This window comes from Stegastes partitus, unplaced genomic scaffold, assembly GCF_000690725.1.
Source record: "Stegastes partitus isolate 25-593 unplaced genomic scaffold, Stegastes_partitus-1.0.2 Scaffold934, whole genome shotgun sequence".
Lineage (NCBI taxonomy): Eukaryota > Metazoa > Chordata > Actinopteri > Pomacentridae > Stegastes > Stegastes partitus.
This window is the reverse complement of record NW_007578665.1, coordinates 37056-54793: the sequence shown is the minus strand read 5'-3', so window position 1 is coordinate 54793 and position 17738 is coordinate 37056. Positions and strand designations below refer to the sequence as shown.

At 49.6% G+C, this 17738-nt stretch overlaps 1 protein-coding gene across 3 annotated transcripts in view; it reads right to left on the bottom strand.

The window, feature by feature from the left end:
• Nucleotides 1-356: 356 nt before the first annotated feature.
• The window catches only part of LOC103366356 (protocadherin-1-like), a 25028-nt gene continuing 7646 nt past the window's right edge, over nucleotides 357-17738 (bottom strand). For 2 of the 3 annotated variants that reach the window (XM_008294056.1, XM_008294057.1), the window contains 2 exons: nucleotides 10167-10998; nucleotides 357-4378 (listed from right to left, as the gene is read on the bottom strand). In XM_008294056.1, coding sequence (XP_008292278.1) covers nucleotides 2129-4378; nucleotides 10167-10976 — 3060 coding nt within the window. In that variant the 5' untranslated portion in view covers nucleotides 10977-10998 and the 3' untranslated portion in view covers nucleotides 357-2128. Of the gene's footprint in view, nucleotides 4379-10166; nucleotides 10999-16326; nucleotides 16401-17738 lie in introns of those variants that run through there. The other variant, XM_008294058.1, reaches the window with a different exon arrangement.

The window sequence follows — 17738 nt, the reverse complement described above, 5'->3', positions numbered from 1 at the left end:
GTTCATGATGTGCTGCTTCATTCAGAACCGTCCAGACTGGTGTCACATCCAGCGCGTCCACACGGCGCTCACTGAGCCGGTCCAGTCTGATTCTGTTATTCTGAGACGTTCACACGGAGCTGCTCCGGTCGGCTTCTTTTGCATTTCTGCTCCGACTGTGAGTCCAGCGGAGAACACAACCTTCACCTTCATCAGTAACCAACATAACTGTTAGTTTCACCATAACAGAGGCCTAAATGTCCCCGTCAGAACCCGGTCAGAACTCACTAGAACAGAAACTCTCCTGGTCCACATGAGCGATGGGATGAGATGGATGCTGTCCTGCCCCACCCAGTGAATGCACAGAGCGCCACGGCAACATTTAAGCAACATGTTTATTGAAACAAAATCTGCTTTTAACCGTAAAAAAAACACAAAAAAACAATAATAATAATAATAAGAAGAAGAACAGCGTACATTTATTTCCCCAGAGAAGAAGAGTACATGAGTGAGCAGGTGTGCTATGAACAGAGTTGATATGAGGCCATGTGGCTTTAAATCCGACTACAGCGAGCGTGACGCCTGCAGCTCGAGTGTTAACAGGCTAAATGTTACCCAGCAGGAGCCAGCGAGCTGCCAGACCGGCAGCAGCCACCAACAAGGACAGCCATCCTCAGCATCACACGAACGACGGCAGCCATGAGCGCAGGTGTGTGTTTGAGTGAGTCTTTGGTTGATGCAGTCTCTATACAAGCAGGAGACACACAGCGACGTGGACGGCAGATGGAAGAAGCACAAACAGAAACACAACATGGCTTCACATCTATGTACAGCATCGAGCCCTGGGCCTGATTGTCTCCACGGCTTTTCACAGTGCACGTGACTTTTTTTTTTTTTTCATTTTCACGAGTCAGTCCATCAACGTGACGCCACAAAACCGCTCATCGCGATCGCGCAGCATCGCCGCCCCCCCTCCTTTTTGTACATTAAATAGAAAAGAGCAAGGCACTCTGGGTAAAAGAAGGCGAAAGCGGGCGCCTGGAAAATTACCTGCCATTAATCTGTGCAAACAATTGACTTTTTAGCCCCAGTGATTGGGAACACGGCAAAATTAAAAGTCGTATTTCAGCTGACCTGACAGCAAGTGCGGAGGTTAAGAAATGGTTGTATTTAGTCTTGGTGTACCTTTTCCTTTCTAATGCAGTGGCTTTTTACAACCCCACTCCCCTCGCCCTTCCTATTCCCTTTCCTCCTTTCTTTCTTTTTCACTGCTCGGCTCCCTGACTGAGCTGAAATGACCTTAAATTGGTCCGAACTGGATGGAAACACTCTAAAGTGCTGCTCAGACAGTCGAGTTCCCGGCCAGAGAAAGCCGAGAAACAATAAAAAATGGGAACAAGGAGAGAAAAAAAAACAAAAAAAAACTCAGGAATTCACAGTCACTCTTTGTCACACTTCAACAAGCTGATCCGGCCATAAAGAGCAGCTTTAAACCTCCAGTCAGCTTCCAGAAAAAAAAAAAAACAGAAAGAAAGAAAAGACATTCAGACTTAATGAGGATGTCAGCGTGAAGCTTTCAATGAATGGCAACTCCAAATTCAAAACACTGGTGAATAGTAGAACAGGAAAAACTCCAAACTCCTTCATTTAACCCTCGATGAAAACGTGAAACTAAACACAAATAAAACAAATGAAAACACGTAGACGCTGAAGATAGACCCATATGGGATTCCCAATGCCAGCCGTCACATATATCCAGATACCAAGCTCTTGGATTAAAACAAATATGACATTTTGTGTTGTAAATTAACAAATATTCCTCAATAAATATGCAGAAATCAGATATTTGGATGTATGACTGGGAACCTTCACAGAACAAAAACCCCAACAGTCCATTTTTGGGAGGTTTCTTTCACCACATATCAACTGATAAATATTGGTAAGCCCATATTCGGTCTATCGATGGTGTAATCCACACTGTGCATTTAGTGGTGTCCATGTTGAGGTGAAAACCAAAAACGGAACAGAACAGAACAGAAATGATGAACAGAACCAATCCAAAAACAAAACAGCCGTTTGGAAGTGGGTGCAGTGCAGGGAATCAGTGAAGCTTTGGTGGATGAATAGTGCCAAATAAGTCCCAGCGTGACTACCACACCCGGTTGGTCCAATGGATGTCCCTGGGGTACATTGCCGTGTTTGCGTAGTCTCCTACCTGTTTGTTGCTGTATTTGGGTGGGTTGGCCTTGTAGCTGTAATCCGAATATTGGTCGGAGCCCGTGGAGTTGTTGTCGCCCGTCCCCACGAAGGTGTTGGTGGCGGGGAGGTCCTGAACGGCCTGGTGCTTCTTGGAGGCGGAGGGCGACTGGGGCTGCAGCTGGATGGACGGCAGGGGGGAGTTGGAGCGGTAGTGGCGGCCCAGATCGGGGCTTCCAGGTGGGTAGTTAAGGGGCAGGTGGATTCTGGGACTGTCGTTGACGTTGTCGTTGATGAGGTTGAACTTGAGGCCTTTCTGGAGGCTCGCCTCCTCGTCCTCCTCCAGTGGCTTGGCTGGTTTTGGAGCTTTTCCCTTCTTGCTCTTTTTCCCTTTGCCGTTCTTGGGGCCCTGCTTGGGAGCGTACAGGTCTTTACTCTCCTTCTTGCCGGCCTGGTAGCCGCTCTTAGTGTCCTTCTGCAGCCGGTGTCTGATGACCACCACAGCAACGATGGCCAGAATAACACCAGTAATACCAGCAAGGCTGCCGTACAGGATGGTGCTGCTCTGTGAGAGGGCGTAGTTGGGATCCCCGGCGATGTCCCTGTCCAGAGGCGTGTAGAGGCTGTGTCCGACCAGCGCCTCGATCAGGGACACATTGGACTTGGTGTCATTGACAAACACGTGGACCAGAGCAGTGGTGTGGCGAGGAGGTTTGCCTTTATCACTGACCTTTACGACCAGCCGGTGGAGACCGTTGTGTTTGCCGGTGAATTCCTGTGCCAGTGTGATCTCCCCGCTGTTGGGTGAGATCTGGAACAGTCCGTACGGGTTCCCGCCTGTGATGGCATAGTACAGCTCAGCATTGGGCCCAGCGTCAATGTCCTCCGCCTCCACCACCTCCACACGAGTTTCCAGCGGGGTGACGGGTGTCAGGTATGTGTAGGAGGAGTTAGCCGGTTTGGTGACGTAGGGGGCGTTATCGTTCTCGTCCAGGACATTGATGGTGACGCCCACGTAGGAGGATCGAGGTGGCTCACCAGCATCCACAGCCTTCAGACGGAAGGTGTAGGTGCTCTCCTTCTCACGGTCGAAGGAGATGCTGGACAGGATGGTTCCTGTGCCGTTCTGGATGACGAACTTGCCGTTGTCTGGTTCCACAAACAGTCTCACTTGGGAGTTCTCGCCCTTATCAGCGTCGGTGACAGTCACTACACCGACAGGATTGAGTGGAGGCATGTTCTCGATGACAGAGAAGCTGTAGCCGTTCAGCATGAACTTGGGGTCATTGTCATTGCGGTCGAGAACATTAATCACCACTGTAGCAGTGCCAGTTTTACTGGGAACGCCCTTGTCGGCTGCCGCCACTCGGAACTCATAGCGCTCAGTCTCTTCCCGATCCAGCAGGTTCTTCACGTGAACCTCCCCAGTGTCAGCATTGATCTCAAACAGCCTGTTGGCCGAGAGCTCAATGATGCTGTAGACCAGCTCTGCGTTGGTGCCACTGTCTGCATCGGTCGCCACGACATCCAGCACTTTGTCACCCGGCTGGTTGCCTTCTGGAAAGTCCACCTCGAGCATAGGGGGGGCAAAGGTGGGCGTGTTGTCGTTCATGTCCGTGACCTGGACTTTGAGGGAGTTGGTGCTGGACAGAGCCGGGTTCCCAGAATCCACAGCGACGATTTCAATCCTGTAATCCTTAACACGCTCGTAATCCAGCAGGGTCGTCGTCTGCAGGAAGTACTTCCTCTTCCGATCGTTGGCCGACTCACTCGCAGGTCGGAGCTGAAATGGAACGTCGCCGGCAACCACGCACGTCACCACGGCGTTTTCCCCTTCGTCGCGGTCCGACACCTGTACCAGCGCCACTGGTGTGCCGATGGGCATGTCCTCGGAGATGTTGGCCACGCCGTCCTGGTGCGTTACCAAGCCGATGCCACGGATCTCGATGGCAGGTTCGTTGTCATTCCGGTCCTTGACGTTGATGGTCACCAGGACCTTGGAGCTCTTGGAGGTGGGCCCACGATCTCTAGCGACCACAAAGAACTTGAGGAAGCTTTCCTCTTCTCGGTCCACCAGACCTTTGACGTAGATGATGCCCGAAGAGCGGTCGATGCGCAGAAGCCTCTGGACCGTCTCCGGCGCCTGATGGAGGCTGTAGTCGATCTCTCCATTGCTGCCGGTGTCGGCGTCATTGGCTCGAACCTACAAGAGCAGAATAAAAGGTCTTCAGCCAAACTTTGAAGCACACGTTTCTGTTCAGAGGAGCAGGACATACAAGGAATCAGAAGATTAACGAAGAAATCGCAGTATGACTGGGATTATCTTCCTTAATATGACTTCTCATCTGTGTTCACGAAATACCTCCTGAATGTATAACATGGTTGATTGTGTTCTGTATATTGTTTTTACCAAAGATGAATCCAATGGGCCTTGTTGTACGTATATTACCACAGTGGTGCTACCAGGACTTCTTCAGGCCTTTATGTTGATTCTCTCTATATAATGTACGGGGGTCAGGCTTAAGTAAATGTAATATTGAGGTAATTTATTATTGATGATAACGTTTCCCTGTTGCTGTGTTAAATGTTCCCTACTTCATCTGTGAATAGTCTTTACTGCAGGTGCAGCCTGAGGCCTGTAGGATCCATTCACTGGGACTTCTGACGGGTACGTTTTGATCATTATTTCCCTTTTTGAAGGATGTATTGTGAGCAGGTTAGATTTCATGAGACCTTGTTGCATTTATTAATAAGGACTCTATTTATTCTTTAAGGCTCCTTCTTTTTTTAACATGTCATTAAAAGGATCCCTGCAGGTTCATCTACATATTTATGTTTTTTGGAAAGCAGTTGGGCCCTTGAGGGGTTTCAGCTTTCACATCGTAGCAGCTTAGCCGTTTACTGGGAACTGTTTTGGCTGTCGTTGGAGTGAAGTTCCTGGATTGTGGTTGCTGTGCTGCAGCCGCTCCCTGCTATTCAACATGGCCTCTGTTAGGTAACAAAACATTTGGCCGGTGCCCATTTTGTCGTGCATAAACGCAGTTTTGGTCAATCTAGGAGACAAAACAGCTCAATAACATCAGCGTTGTGGGTGTTTTGCTGCAGAGTTGAATGCTGTTCTGTGTTTAACACTGCAGAGCTGTTTTACTTTTACTCGGTAACCAATTACAAGCAGAATAATAAATCCTCCCTTCACTGCTTTCATGAAGTGTCAGAAGTCAGAGGACGCCTGAACGCCCCGCGCTCCCATTACAGTCTCGGTTACATTTAAATGATTATTTGGCTTCTTTGTCTTACACAGAGTCGTGACCATCACTAATGCAACACCACAAAGCCCTTTATGTTTCCTGGGGGGAGGAGTTTCTGCTGTGTGTGGAACATAATAGACGATCAAAGCTGAGTGCAAACTCCCACACAGCAGCATCCAGCGGCCGTGCAGCGGGTCATTGGCATCTAATGGGCAGATGAGTGAATGTTAATGTTCCCCTCATTATCAGGAAAGCTCCGGCTCCTCGGGGCCCATTAGGAGACCGGAGAGGACCAAGAGCCACAATCCGGCTTCATGTGTCCGAACCCAAAGTAAATGGAGGTAATTAGTCAATTAGGAGGTACGAGCAGTCAGCAAAATATCACTTAGGACGTACTCATTAGAACGCCTTTCTATCTGCACATCTAATACTTCTTAATTGCGTCCGTTCAACGCGGCGGCGGCTGCTGTTTGGAATGTAGGTCGCCGTGTAGTTCCAAATGAACTAGTTGTTGAACAGCTGATTTAAACGTCCCAGGTGCTGCTGCTGGTTCAGCGCTCGTCCAGCCTTCACCTGGGACTCGCGCTGCAATCAGGGTTTCTGCGCTTTAAGGCCATTATTCCCTAAAAAAGTGAGCTGGACAGGAGCCAAGCCTGCACTCAGCAAAACAATCTCCTGAAATTAAAGTCCAGAATATATTGGTTTCTTAAATAAAGCAGAAGAAGAGATCTGCCTGTGGGATGAGCCTTTTTAAACAAACAATAAAACCCACGGCGTTTGGGCCAAGGACAGAAATCTATTTCACATTCCAGCAGCGATGCCAGTGTTCCTACAGGAATGGTTCAGGGAAATGTACTTATTCACTGTTTGGCCAAATGTTTGAAGATACCACTTTCTGGTCTGCAGGGTAAAAATGAAACCACACAGACTGAGGGCGGCTAGCTTAGCTGTGAGCAACGGTAATGAAAACCCAGCGAGCAGCATCTGACTGTATGTAAGAGTTTATTCTGAGGAGGTAACAGACGATCACTGTGGTTTCTGTACAGGCTGGGATCAGGTGCCATGTTTCGCTCTGTTCCTCATGCTAAGCTAAGCTAAGCTAAGCTAAGCTAAGCTAACCTGCTGCAGGTTGTAGTTTTAAATTTGAAACTCTTCTGCGATACCAACTGAAGCAGGAAGAGCTTCTTTAGAAACTACCCTCGACGTCTACGCTGCCTGCGTTTCACTCCGACCTACTGGAGCCGTCGGTGGTCACGACATCATCCGCTAGCTTCCTGCACGTCGCCTCACACGCCGTCCTTTGCTATTGGATGTTTCTGTAAAAGCCTCTCCATGGTTTGTGGTGACACGAGCCTCTAAATGTGCACTCAGAATGCTGCAAACTGTCATTTATAACTTCTAACGCAGCCTCTGTGGCCAAAAAACCTGAAAACCAAACGCCAGCGACGCTGACGGTGTCTCAGGACTGCTGGTGAAGTAGGGTCGGAGGTTTTCGGTGGATGTGACAGATTTGCTCCGGATTAAGATCACAGTTCCTCCACCATTAATAAAAACCAGATTGCAGATGTTACTGGTCCTGTGTGAGTGCAGCTCATGTCAGAACGGATTCCATCAAATGTGGCGGCGATAATCAATATTCAGATCAATATTCAGCGGTATGTAGACACGACACAGCTCCAGCGAAGGGCAGGAAGAGGCCGACGGAGAGCATGTCGTCTGTGTGGGAAGGCTCGATGTTTAAGACAGAAATAAGGATTAAAGGGTTCCTGCAGCCGACAGTGGGGGAGTTTCTCTCCACCAGTTCATGCTGCCACATCATAAATATCTGGTTTCCTGTCTGCTCAGGATCACACACTGTGACAGACCGGCAGCGGCAGCCCGAGGTGACCGTGGAAACCACTGATCCAAGGCAGAGGGGTTAAGGTTAAAGAAAGCATGAAAGTGAAATTATAATTCCTCCTGCCCATTGATTTCCTTTCCTCCGGTGTGGCTTTAAGCAGCAGACATCACCAAACAGCGGTGAATTATTGACAGCTTCTGAGAATTGTGTATTGAACAGCGGGGGCCGCCGTGGCAGCTCTCCAAGGCCGCTCGGTCCGGCTGCAGCGCTGAAAACACTGTTTATCTCCTGGTTAACCATTAGCCAGCGTCGCCGGCTGCCTCGCTAATGGTCCGGCCGGTTCACCACCTCGCTTCTCTCCCCAAATCAAAGCACCGCCGGCTTCTCTGCCTGTTCCTCAGAACGCCAGCGAGCAGAGATAATCCATCACTGTTTATATCCTGTCACGGTTATTGTTGACTAAATCACATTATAATTACATGGTAGTTCAGCACGGACCCTTCAAACCAAACTGATTAATCAGCTCACACTTATACTGTGTGCTTTAATTGCCTTTTAGGGGAATTTATCTATTAGACACGAGGGATCTGTCAGCGTTCGCACACATTCTTCATTCTGTAATAATCTCCAGATCTGAAGACGGAAGAATCTCTCGCAGCGATCTCATTGGCTAATCACCCGTTATCAGCTTCTCCACATCAGTGACACCACACTCAGTCCAGCTCCGGTGACTCTGCTTTTCCTCCTGGTGAGAAGTAGGCGGGGCTTAGTTAGTGAGTGGTGATGTCACTTATCTCAGTGCACCAATCAGAAGCAAGAGCTGCGTTTGAATCAAACAAAGACTCAATTCATGGATAAGAGTTTAATCAGAGCGAACCTGACCAGTGTCTGAACATAAACTCCAAACAGAGACGCTCTGTTGCTCATTTGAACTTTATTTGTTGCTTATTGAATCATTAATATTTAAATTAAAAGGATTTGCATTTAAAGGAGAGTTCAGCTTCTACGGTGACTAACTTGGTGTATTGAAACATGCATCCCATAATCCTCCTCGGCTCCTTCAGCCATGTAGGCCTGAAGGAGCCGATAAAACCTCCAAACTCCTCCACCGGTCGAGTCACGGGGGTCAAACAAACGAATGAGCGATTTATCTTTAAAGGAAACTGTTGGGATGCAGATAAAAGCAGCAGAAGATTAGTTTGAAGTCTGTTTTAGTCAGACTAAATAATCAGAAGTAAAAGAGCTGAAGGCCAGTCGGTGGTCGTACTATTTCATGTGTCGTCATCAGAACATCTTCAGAACCTGCCATGAGTCTGAACCTGAGCGGCTGCAGAAAATAGGTTGAAGTATTCCGATCGCAGCGTCCGCTCCTCTAACCAGCGAGTCACAAGCCGGGATGTACACGTCTGCGCCGCCATTGGACGATTTAAGCAGGTCAGATCGTCGTCCCGCTGCCTCTAAAGCGTCGCTCCTCAAACGCACGAAGTGAAATGAATTCTGCGGCTCTCTGAAATGCAATGAGCCACATCCAGAGCAATAATACCAATAAGCCCCGTGGATAATCTCATGACTGCCTCAGATTAAGTCATGCACAGCGAGCTGGAAGGCTGGCTGGTCGCGCCGCAGCCAGGGAGGGAAGCGCCGGATGGAGCGGCACGTCGTGGAGGCAGCGAGCCGGACCGAGCCTTCCTGCCGGCCGGCCGGGGCCTCGGAGGTGAAGCCGGATCAGTGGTTAATATGTGACTACACGCTGCGATCCCACGCCCTGCTTCACCTCCACCGCACCATCTGTCCGGACGGATAATTGAGCAGCACACTATGAGCAGAGGCTGCGTTCTGCGGGCCAAAGGTTCCCCCACAATAAAACCCGAGACCGACTCTGAGCAGCAGCAAAGCTCGGTTCCAGCTCCGCACTGGCCCGCTTCTCTATTAACAAAGTGTAAAGGAAACGTCAGTGTTAGTAAACTGGTGCTGCACAGAGTCCTTTGTTCCACACATGAAGCTCAGAACTCACCATCTGAAGCCTCGCTCGCTGCGACCCACGGGTCAGTTCTGTCCATCAGTACCGCTCCTTACAGGATAATATTCACAGCACAAGACCAGCTTAATCGAGTTATCTGGGCCGGCGGGCTGGAAGAGGAAACCCAGCTGAACTTAGCTCTGGACTGTAAAACGGCACGAGCGCTAACATCAGGAGACAGCAGGGCCGAGGCGGGTTTCATACCAACAACACGTCATGGAAGGTCCGACACAACGGGCTGATGTTTCTAGAGCATCACACAACGTTTTAGACCCACATCAGGAACTATCTGGGCTGAATCAGAACTTTCCTCATCGGCCTGAACCACACGCTGTTCCACGTGTCGTCATGTGAACGCTCGCTCCTCGTTTCCTTCATGAGCTTCCTCTGAAGGCTGCAGCTGCTGATTAACCTGTTCTGGAAGCTGCTCGTCTGAAACCTTCCTGGTGTTCCTCATGAACACTCCAACTGGAGAAACACATCTAAAACATGTCACATGTAATAAACTAACATTCTGACTCTGAATCAGAACATGTTGGTACTGATTAGTTTGTGTCAATAAACTGATTTTAAAAGTTGTTCCAGTGAAATGATGAACAGCTAACACACAGTTAATCGATCAGCTGTCAATAATTAGATTGATCACCAACTATTTTGTGTCATTTGAGTTAAATCGAGTCATTCAGCTTCTTATCGTTAATACTTCTGGTTTCTTCACATCTGAGGACGTCGTCTTGGGTTTTGGAAACACTGATCGATATTCTTTGTCATTTTTTTTGACATTTTAGAAACCAAACAGCTGATCGATGGTTCTAATCATCAGATTAATTAACGATGGCTAACAGACTAATGACGTCCAGTAATCCGTCCAGGTGCGACTCACCTGCAGCACCGAGTGGCCCAGCGGACTGTTCTCCGGCAGCTCGGCTTCGTACTGACTCCTCTCGAACTTGGGCGCGTTGTCGTTCTGGTCGGTGACGGTGACCCGCAGCAGAGCGCTGCTGGCCCGCGGTGGCTTCCCGCCGTCCACCACCCGGATGTTCAGGTCGTACGAGTCCTTCTTCTCGCGGTCCAGGTTGCCCATGACGATGAGCTGCGGCAGCTTCTCGTCCGTGTCCACCACCACCTGCATGCTGAAGAGCTGGTCGGCGTCCGGCCCGGTGCTCAGCGTGTACTCGGCGATGCCGTTGTCGCCGGAGTCCTTGTCGGTGGCGACGGGGATGGAGAAGAGGGCGCCGATGTGGGTGTTCTCGGGGATGGACAGGGTGAGGATGGGCGAGGAGAACTGCGGCGTGTTGTCGTTGATGTCCAGCACCTCGATGCGGCCCTCGATGAGCCGCGGGCCCGAGCCGATGCCCTTCACCATGTCGGTGATCGACACCTCGAACTCCAGGAAGCACTTGTCGCCCGGGAACAGGTTGCGGCAGTCTCTGAGCATCTCGCGGTCGATGGGGATCTCGGTGGTGTAGATGTCGCCCGTCTTGCCGTCCACCCTCAGGTAGGGCGACCCCACCTCCAGCTTGTACAGGTGTCCGGTGTCGGGCAGGCCCTGGTCCGCCGCCAGGCTGCCGATCAGCGTGTTGGGCGGCTGCTCCTCAGGAACCCGATACAGGATGTCGGTGGGCGCGGCGCCGCAGGAGGCCGGCAGGATGACGGCCAGGATCAGCAGAACCTCCCACCTGGGCAGCGCCATGGTTCTGCCAGACAGCACCGCTCTGAAAGGAAAACACAGAACAGATGAGTGACTCCGCAACGCTCCTCCCTCCGATTTATGTCAGCGCCGCTCAGGAATCGATTGTGGATTTCGCGTCTTCGGGCCACTAAACACATCAGAACACTTGCAAGACCTGCAGGTGGCGAGATTTGAGGCGGGACGCGGCGCCGCCTGCAGCGAGCAGCAGAGTGATGGCTTCCTCCTGCTGCCGTCTGACAGGAAGACAAACTGAACGCTGCTGCAGGCGACGGAGGGGGAAGCAGACGCTCTGCAGTCACACCGGAAACAGAGGAGCGGCTTCAGATGCTGATTAGAATTAAAACATACGATTAGAAACCCCGAAAACCACCTCAGCGTCCGGTTCTGTTTACTGTTAAAAACTCAGTGGAGTCGTGTGATGAAAACTCAACCAGCGCCTCCACCCTGAACCCCAGAAACACCCGATAGCTCCAGTTTGTCTACGGACCAGAGTTCTACCTTTAGACTGGGAACGTTCCTCCACAGAGGAGGGTCCAGATTGATCACCTTAATGGACTTTTTCCATCATTTCTGAGCCTCAGAACTTCATCAGTACAGCAGATAGACACATGACATGTAGGAGGAAGAACACATGTGGGTTCTGCTAGAACCTGACACCAGATCAGTCCTACATCCATCCAGGTGTCTCAGCCTGAACACTGGACCTGGTTCTGATCCACAATGACACAAATAAGACTCAGAACAACTGGACGGAGACAAAACTCTCCAAAAGACATCATGAAACAGCACGAATGAGACACGAATGGATGAATAAACAAAAGAAACAAAAATACGACAACACAAGTGAGATAAAAAAGACACGAAACGACAAAAACAAGCAAAAATCAACAAAAATGAGGCACAAATTAGACAAAACAACAAAAATGACCAAAAAACCCCCACATACGAACAAAAACATGAAATAAAATCACAAAAAAATTAGACAAATGACACGAAATAAGACAAAAACGAGAAACAAAAGAAGACAAAAGAGACAAAAAACCCCAAAACGAGACACAAAACGCTGACAACTCAAACAAAGCTCATCTACATCCGTCCAGGAGCCTCCGTCTGAACACTGGACCTGGTTTTCTTTGGTTGTATCTCAGTAAATCAATCAAATACGAATAAATCAAGCATAAAAAAGCATGAAACATATTGTGCTCCTTCACTTCCAGTCGGTGTGATCTTAATGTGTTAAATTCTAATTATTTCCCAACCTGTGAGCTGCTGCCTTTAGATGTTCACGGCTGGTGGAATCTGTTTTCTTCCAGCGCATGAGGCTGTTTGCAGTGACGATAAAGTCAAGCTTAAACCTTTTAAATGTCACGCTGAAGCAGAGCGGGAGACGTATTCGATGCTGTTTAGGCGGTTTCAGTGTTGGGCGGCGATGCGAGGCTCTGGTTAGAGATGGTGAACGTCATCTGTTCTCGTGCAGCACAGCTCTGGCAGAGACTGAGGAGGGTTTTGTTGCTGCGATCGAGGGTTATCAGCTCAGGATTATCATTTAAATGTTTCAGTAACTATACTTCTCTACACAAGAGCAGCAGAGGCCTTGAAGCAGGACTTTTATGAGCTTCACGTGTATTTACAGTAGATTCTGATCCTCCCTGACCTCACACTCTCCCTGAAGAAACCGTTTCTCACCAGCGAGCTGATAAGATTCGACTCGTCTGAATGTTTCTGCTCACAAACCGACTTTTCACCTGGAGTCTCGGGTTCGCGGCGCTCCGACAGACTCTACTTGATGGAAAGCCTTTCTTCTGCGTCCTCCGTTGTTCCACCTCTCCTCCTCTTTCTTCTCTCGGATTTTTCTTGGCAGTAAATCATCTCAGACGCTCTGTGTTCGCTGCTGCAGGAGTTTCTCTGCCGCGGGTCGCCGAGGGTAATCTGAAGAGCGTTTTTTTTCCTGCTCGCGTCCTTGATTTGCAGAGAACCCACACGTGCAGACGCTACACGGACCGGCGTGCAACCGAGCAGGAAGCCGGACGCCCGGCGCTCTCCTCGTCTTTATGCAAACGGCTGACGTGTGACTGTGGGAGTGGAGGCTCGTCTTCAGTCTATTCTGTGACACGTTCTGCTCATTTCTATTTTCTATTTTAATTCTGAACCACCTCAGACTGCAGACAGAAACACAGCACAGATTTGTGTTATTTAACGTCCTCGAGTTGTCGAGACGCAAGAAGCTGAACAAGATGTCTACCTGAAGCTGTCACAGCCTGGAAGTCAGGTGGGTTTTATAGTCTGGCCTGGGAGCATGTGAGGATCGACCAGGAAACCGTCGTCTCTCTGCTCTGAGCTGAAGGATTCATTCATACATTAGTATAATGAGTTTCCTTCCGTTAACGCTGGCGTTGATGTGAATTGTTCAGCGTGTTCCGGGTTCAACGTAAAGCGCCACGCCGCCACGCCGCCTCGCCGCCTCGCCGCCTCGCCGCCACGCCGCCACGCCGCCACGCCGCCACGCCGCCACGCCGCCACCTCGCTACCGTCCAGCTCTGTTCCAAACCGGCCGTCTGCTGCTTTTCTCACATTTTTCCTCCTGAGCTGCCAAACGCCCCGAACCGCGACCTCCGACCCCCCGACGGCGTTTCACACGTCGCCGTGGAAACCACACTGCTGGCCGCCGTCCAGCCAGTTAACGCGGCGCCGAACACGAGCGTCTGCTGCCAGAACCGGAGCAGCCGCGGGACAAACACACTCGCATGAATATTTATTCCCATCGATTGCCGATCGGTGATGCTCAGCTGATTCGTTTCCAGGTTTTGTTTGTTAAAAATAAAAATCCAATTAAAAGTATTTGCAGAGAAGCTGCTCGTTCCTGAACGTCCTCGTCGTTCAGCGCCGACCTCCTGCCTCGCCTGCAGGTGGATTCAAACCAATCAGCTCAGATCTAACCGCTGCTCTCTGATGCTTCTCCTCTGAATCTCTGGAAATCATTTCTAACATTTAAATTAAGTAAGTTTAAGCCTGAGTTTGTGACGAGAGAAAATCTGGAGGGACGAGTTTGATGAAGCCTTTAAACTCGTTAGCTCCAGAAGCTAATCACAGAGTTTAACTGATTGCTTTATTAATATTTGGTCTGTTTTAAATGAAACTACGTCATTAGTAACGTGTTTTGTTCAGCTGCATGATGTCCAGCTAACACCAGCAGCAGGTGGATGTCAGACTCTAACCCGCATCAGGAGCTGCTTTCACTCCTTCCTCAGCAGAAGGAGCCAAACTCCGTCCACAACAGTCCAAATCCACATTCATAGTAAAAGCCTTCAAGAATCTGCCTCGACTTTTAATTTTTCCATTAAAAAAAAAATTTAAAAATTTAAAAAATCTGCGACTTCCATCATGTTAAGAATCTAATAATCAAATTCCAGCTGAATGCAGGCGGAGCTGTTAAAACGTGGAGCTGAGGCGCTCAGGACGTGAAGAAGCGGCTGAACTGATGCAACCTGATGCTCACAGCTGTAAACCCAAACACCAGCCGACTCCTGGCGGCTCTCAGACACGCTTTCACTTCCACAAACTGGATGAATTTAACACTGAGACCGTTTTAAGCACAACTTGCTGCATTTGAATATTCAGCTGCTGCAGAAAAACCTCCTGACGGGAATGTTTCTTCAGTTTTCAGCCCGAACCAGCTGCTCATGTAGGTGTGCTGCTGCTGCTGCTGCTGCTGCTGTGGAGGCCTCAGGTGGAGACGAGCAGCAGAGTCGGGTTCTGTTTTGGTTTCCAGACGGTTAAAAATAAAGAAGGTCCTGAGAAAAGCTGCATGTTCGAGACTCTCGGGGTCAGAATGTGAAGAGAGTTAAAACCAAAGCGCAGCGTGTTGGTGTGTGTTGGACGAGTGTGTTCGCCGCCTCGGGGGACGAGACCAGAGATCGGCCCGCTCGTCCTGTTTCCCACAGAACCAAACTTTCTCAGCCACCGGCCGCTCTGTGCTCCAGTGTGTGTTACAGTGTGTGTGTGTGTTACAGTGTGTGTGCGTGTGTGTGTGTGTGTTACAGTGTGTGTGTGTGTGTGTTACAGTGTGTGTGCGTGTGTGTGGAGGCCGACCACTCGAGCTGCTGGAGCCCGTGTGAGCGCCGCTGCATCACAAAGCCCGGGACATTTCCATGTGTAAGGACCCGAGCGGCCGGAGACAAAGAGCGGGCAGGCGGCTAACGGCTAGACGCTAACGCCGCCGCCGCCTCCCACCGACCAGCTGCTATTCACATTCATGGTGAAGCGCTGGCGGCAGCGCACGGCTCCACCGCCTTACATGACATTAGCAGGACGAGCTGCATCACATTAGCGCCGCTGTAAACACACATCCTGGTGGAACCGGCCGTAAAGCCTGAGGGCTGTTAGACCCAACCTGAGACCATCTGTGGATGTTACAGGACTTCACAGAACCAACAAGACGCCTGAAAACAATAAGATCAGCCGAAGCGAAGCCTCGACACCAGTCTGAAGAACATGAACTGTTTTAACTGGTTATTATTTGACAGCAAATAAAGGAACGTGTCCCTGTGCTGAACCAGTGATCCTATAAACCCAACAACAGGACAACACATTCACACTGGTCGACTTGTTCCTGATTCATTTCCTCCGTCGGTTTGTTGACTGCAGCTCGACTACTCAGGTCTTTCTTTTCCCTGCAGGATCATTTTTATGATCTTGAATTAAAATTAAAATTAAAGGGATTTAGGTAATTATTAATGTAAAAACAGAATAAAATGAGCTGAACAGAAGCCATAAAACCCAACAGTAGAAGGCAGGTATATTCATGTCTGACCGTTTCTGGATCAAAATGACCAAACTAATGGATGGTTTGTCCATCGGGTGGCTGACCTGAGCTCCATGTTCAGGACAAACATCCAGCGTTTCCCTCCGACAGCTTCAGCAGGTTTAACAGCAAATAGAATCAACAGAAACGCTTTCAGACACTAAAACCGTAAAACCTGAAAACGCTCGGCTCCTATTCGGTCCGGAGTTCTTCTTCCTGCTCAGCTGTTCGATCCTCTAAAAGTCTGATGCAGGTTCTGGTTCTGAACCCGATTGTTGCAGTTTTAATTTGCCGCAGAGAGCAACGGATCAGAATCAGAGAGAGAACGTCGACCTCCACAGACCTCCTTCAACATTCACTGTTCTGAACACAAACTGTCACAAAATCATCTGAATCCTGAAGTTCTGGACCTTAAATCCAACCGATCACGTCAGCAGATGACCAGAAGGTGTTAAATAAATCAGACGAGGCAGCACACTGAAGCAAACGTCCAACAAACTGATCAGCTAATTATTCTGTAAAATGTGCTAAAAGTTCCTCAGTATTTACCGTAAGTCTGAGCGGATCAGCACCAGACGACTGCACCCTCCAGGAAACACCCGACCGCTAACACACAAACCGGACCACTGACCTTTGCGTTGCTCTGCAGAGCCGAGTTAAACTTTAAAGCTGGCGAACGTGTCTCTGGTGCTTGTGCAGCGACGACCTGCTGCAGCTCGAGTGGGAGGAACTGAAGGATCCCGGCGGCGCTGCCTCCGTCTGTCCAATCAGGTCAGAGCGCCTTCATCTGCATCACAACGAGCTGCTGCTGCTACAGCGTCACCACAGCCGTCCTCCTCCACCAGATAATACACCTTCAGAACCTTTAGAACCGACCCAGCTTCTACAGACATCCCTCCCACAGTCCAGAGTTCAGTCAGAACCGGTCCGTTTCCAGAGCCGCCTTGTTTGCTCCTCTGGCTGCACGACTTACATCAACATTAACTCTGTTTAAAAGCTCCGTCTGATAAGCAGGAGCGGTTCTGTTCATCACCGGGCCATAAAACGTTATAAACGGTGACAAACAGCGTGTCAGCCTCCTGTAACCTGGACCGCTACTGTCTCCAGTCACACAGAACCCGTCCAGATCATTTAACACCGCGACAGTCCACATGATGTGAAGGAGACTTTACGTCAAAGGAAACCAGATCCTCAGTGCTTCAGTCTCAGCTGTGGATTATTACGGCACATTTCTGTGTGTTCCTGTACATTTAGTTGACTTTATTTGTTTTACGTCATGCTGTACTCTAACCCTTCATCCTCTGTGTGGTCTCATTGTTCAGCTCCTCTGCTGTAACACCTGGACTTCTCTCTGGGATGAAGTCTAATTATGAACTTGTTCTACGTGAACCTCACCACCACACTGATCATCTGTACTGCACTGTGTGATTCAGACATTTTGAAAACAGAAATAATATTTTATTCGGTGAAACGTTTGAGCGTCTGAAGATTAAAGCTGCCGAATGTTTTCTTCTCAAACTGTGAAACGTTCGTCATGTAAGACAAAGAAAAGCAGCTGAGGTCTGGTTTTACCTTCAACGGTCCCGTCAGAGCTCCAGCAGCCGACGTGGACGAGTGGCGGCAGCGAGAACTCATCTGTGACAGAAAGGCCTCATAATCCTGCTCCGACTTTTATTTGCACTAATGAGGTCTGTAATTACGCAGAAACACGACCCGACCGGTTTGGAAGTATGACAGCTATGCTGCAGAGCGTGGACGGCCGCCAGACTGGAAACCAGTTTGTAAAGTTCCCGTCGGGCCTCGCAGGTGTGTGTTTCAGAGCCGAGCGTGTTCCTGATTTAAACTGCAGCCGCCTGAACGACGTCCTGAATTAAACATGACACGGCAGAAATCAGGAGCTGCTTTGATGTGTCCACGTCTCAGGTGGACGCTCAGGTGAGGCTCTGGACGGCGGGCTTCTC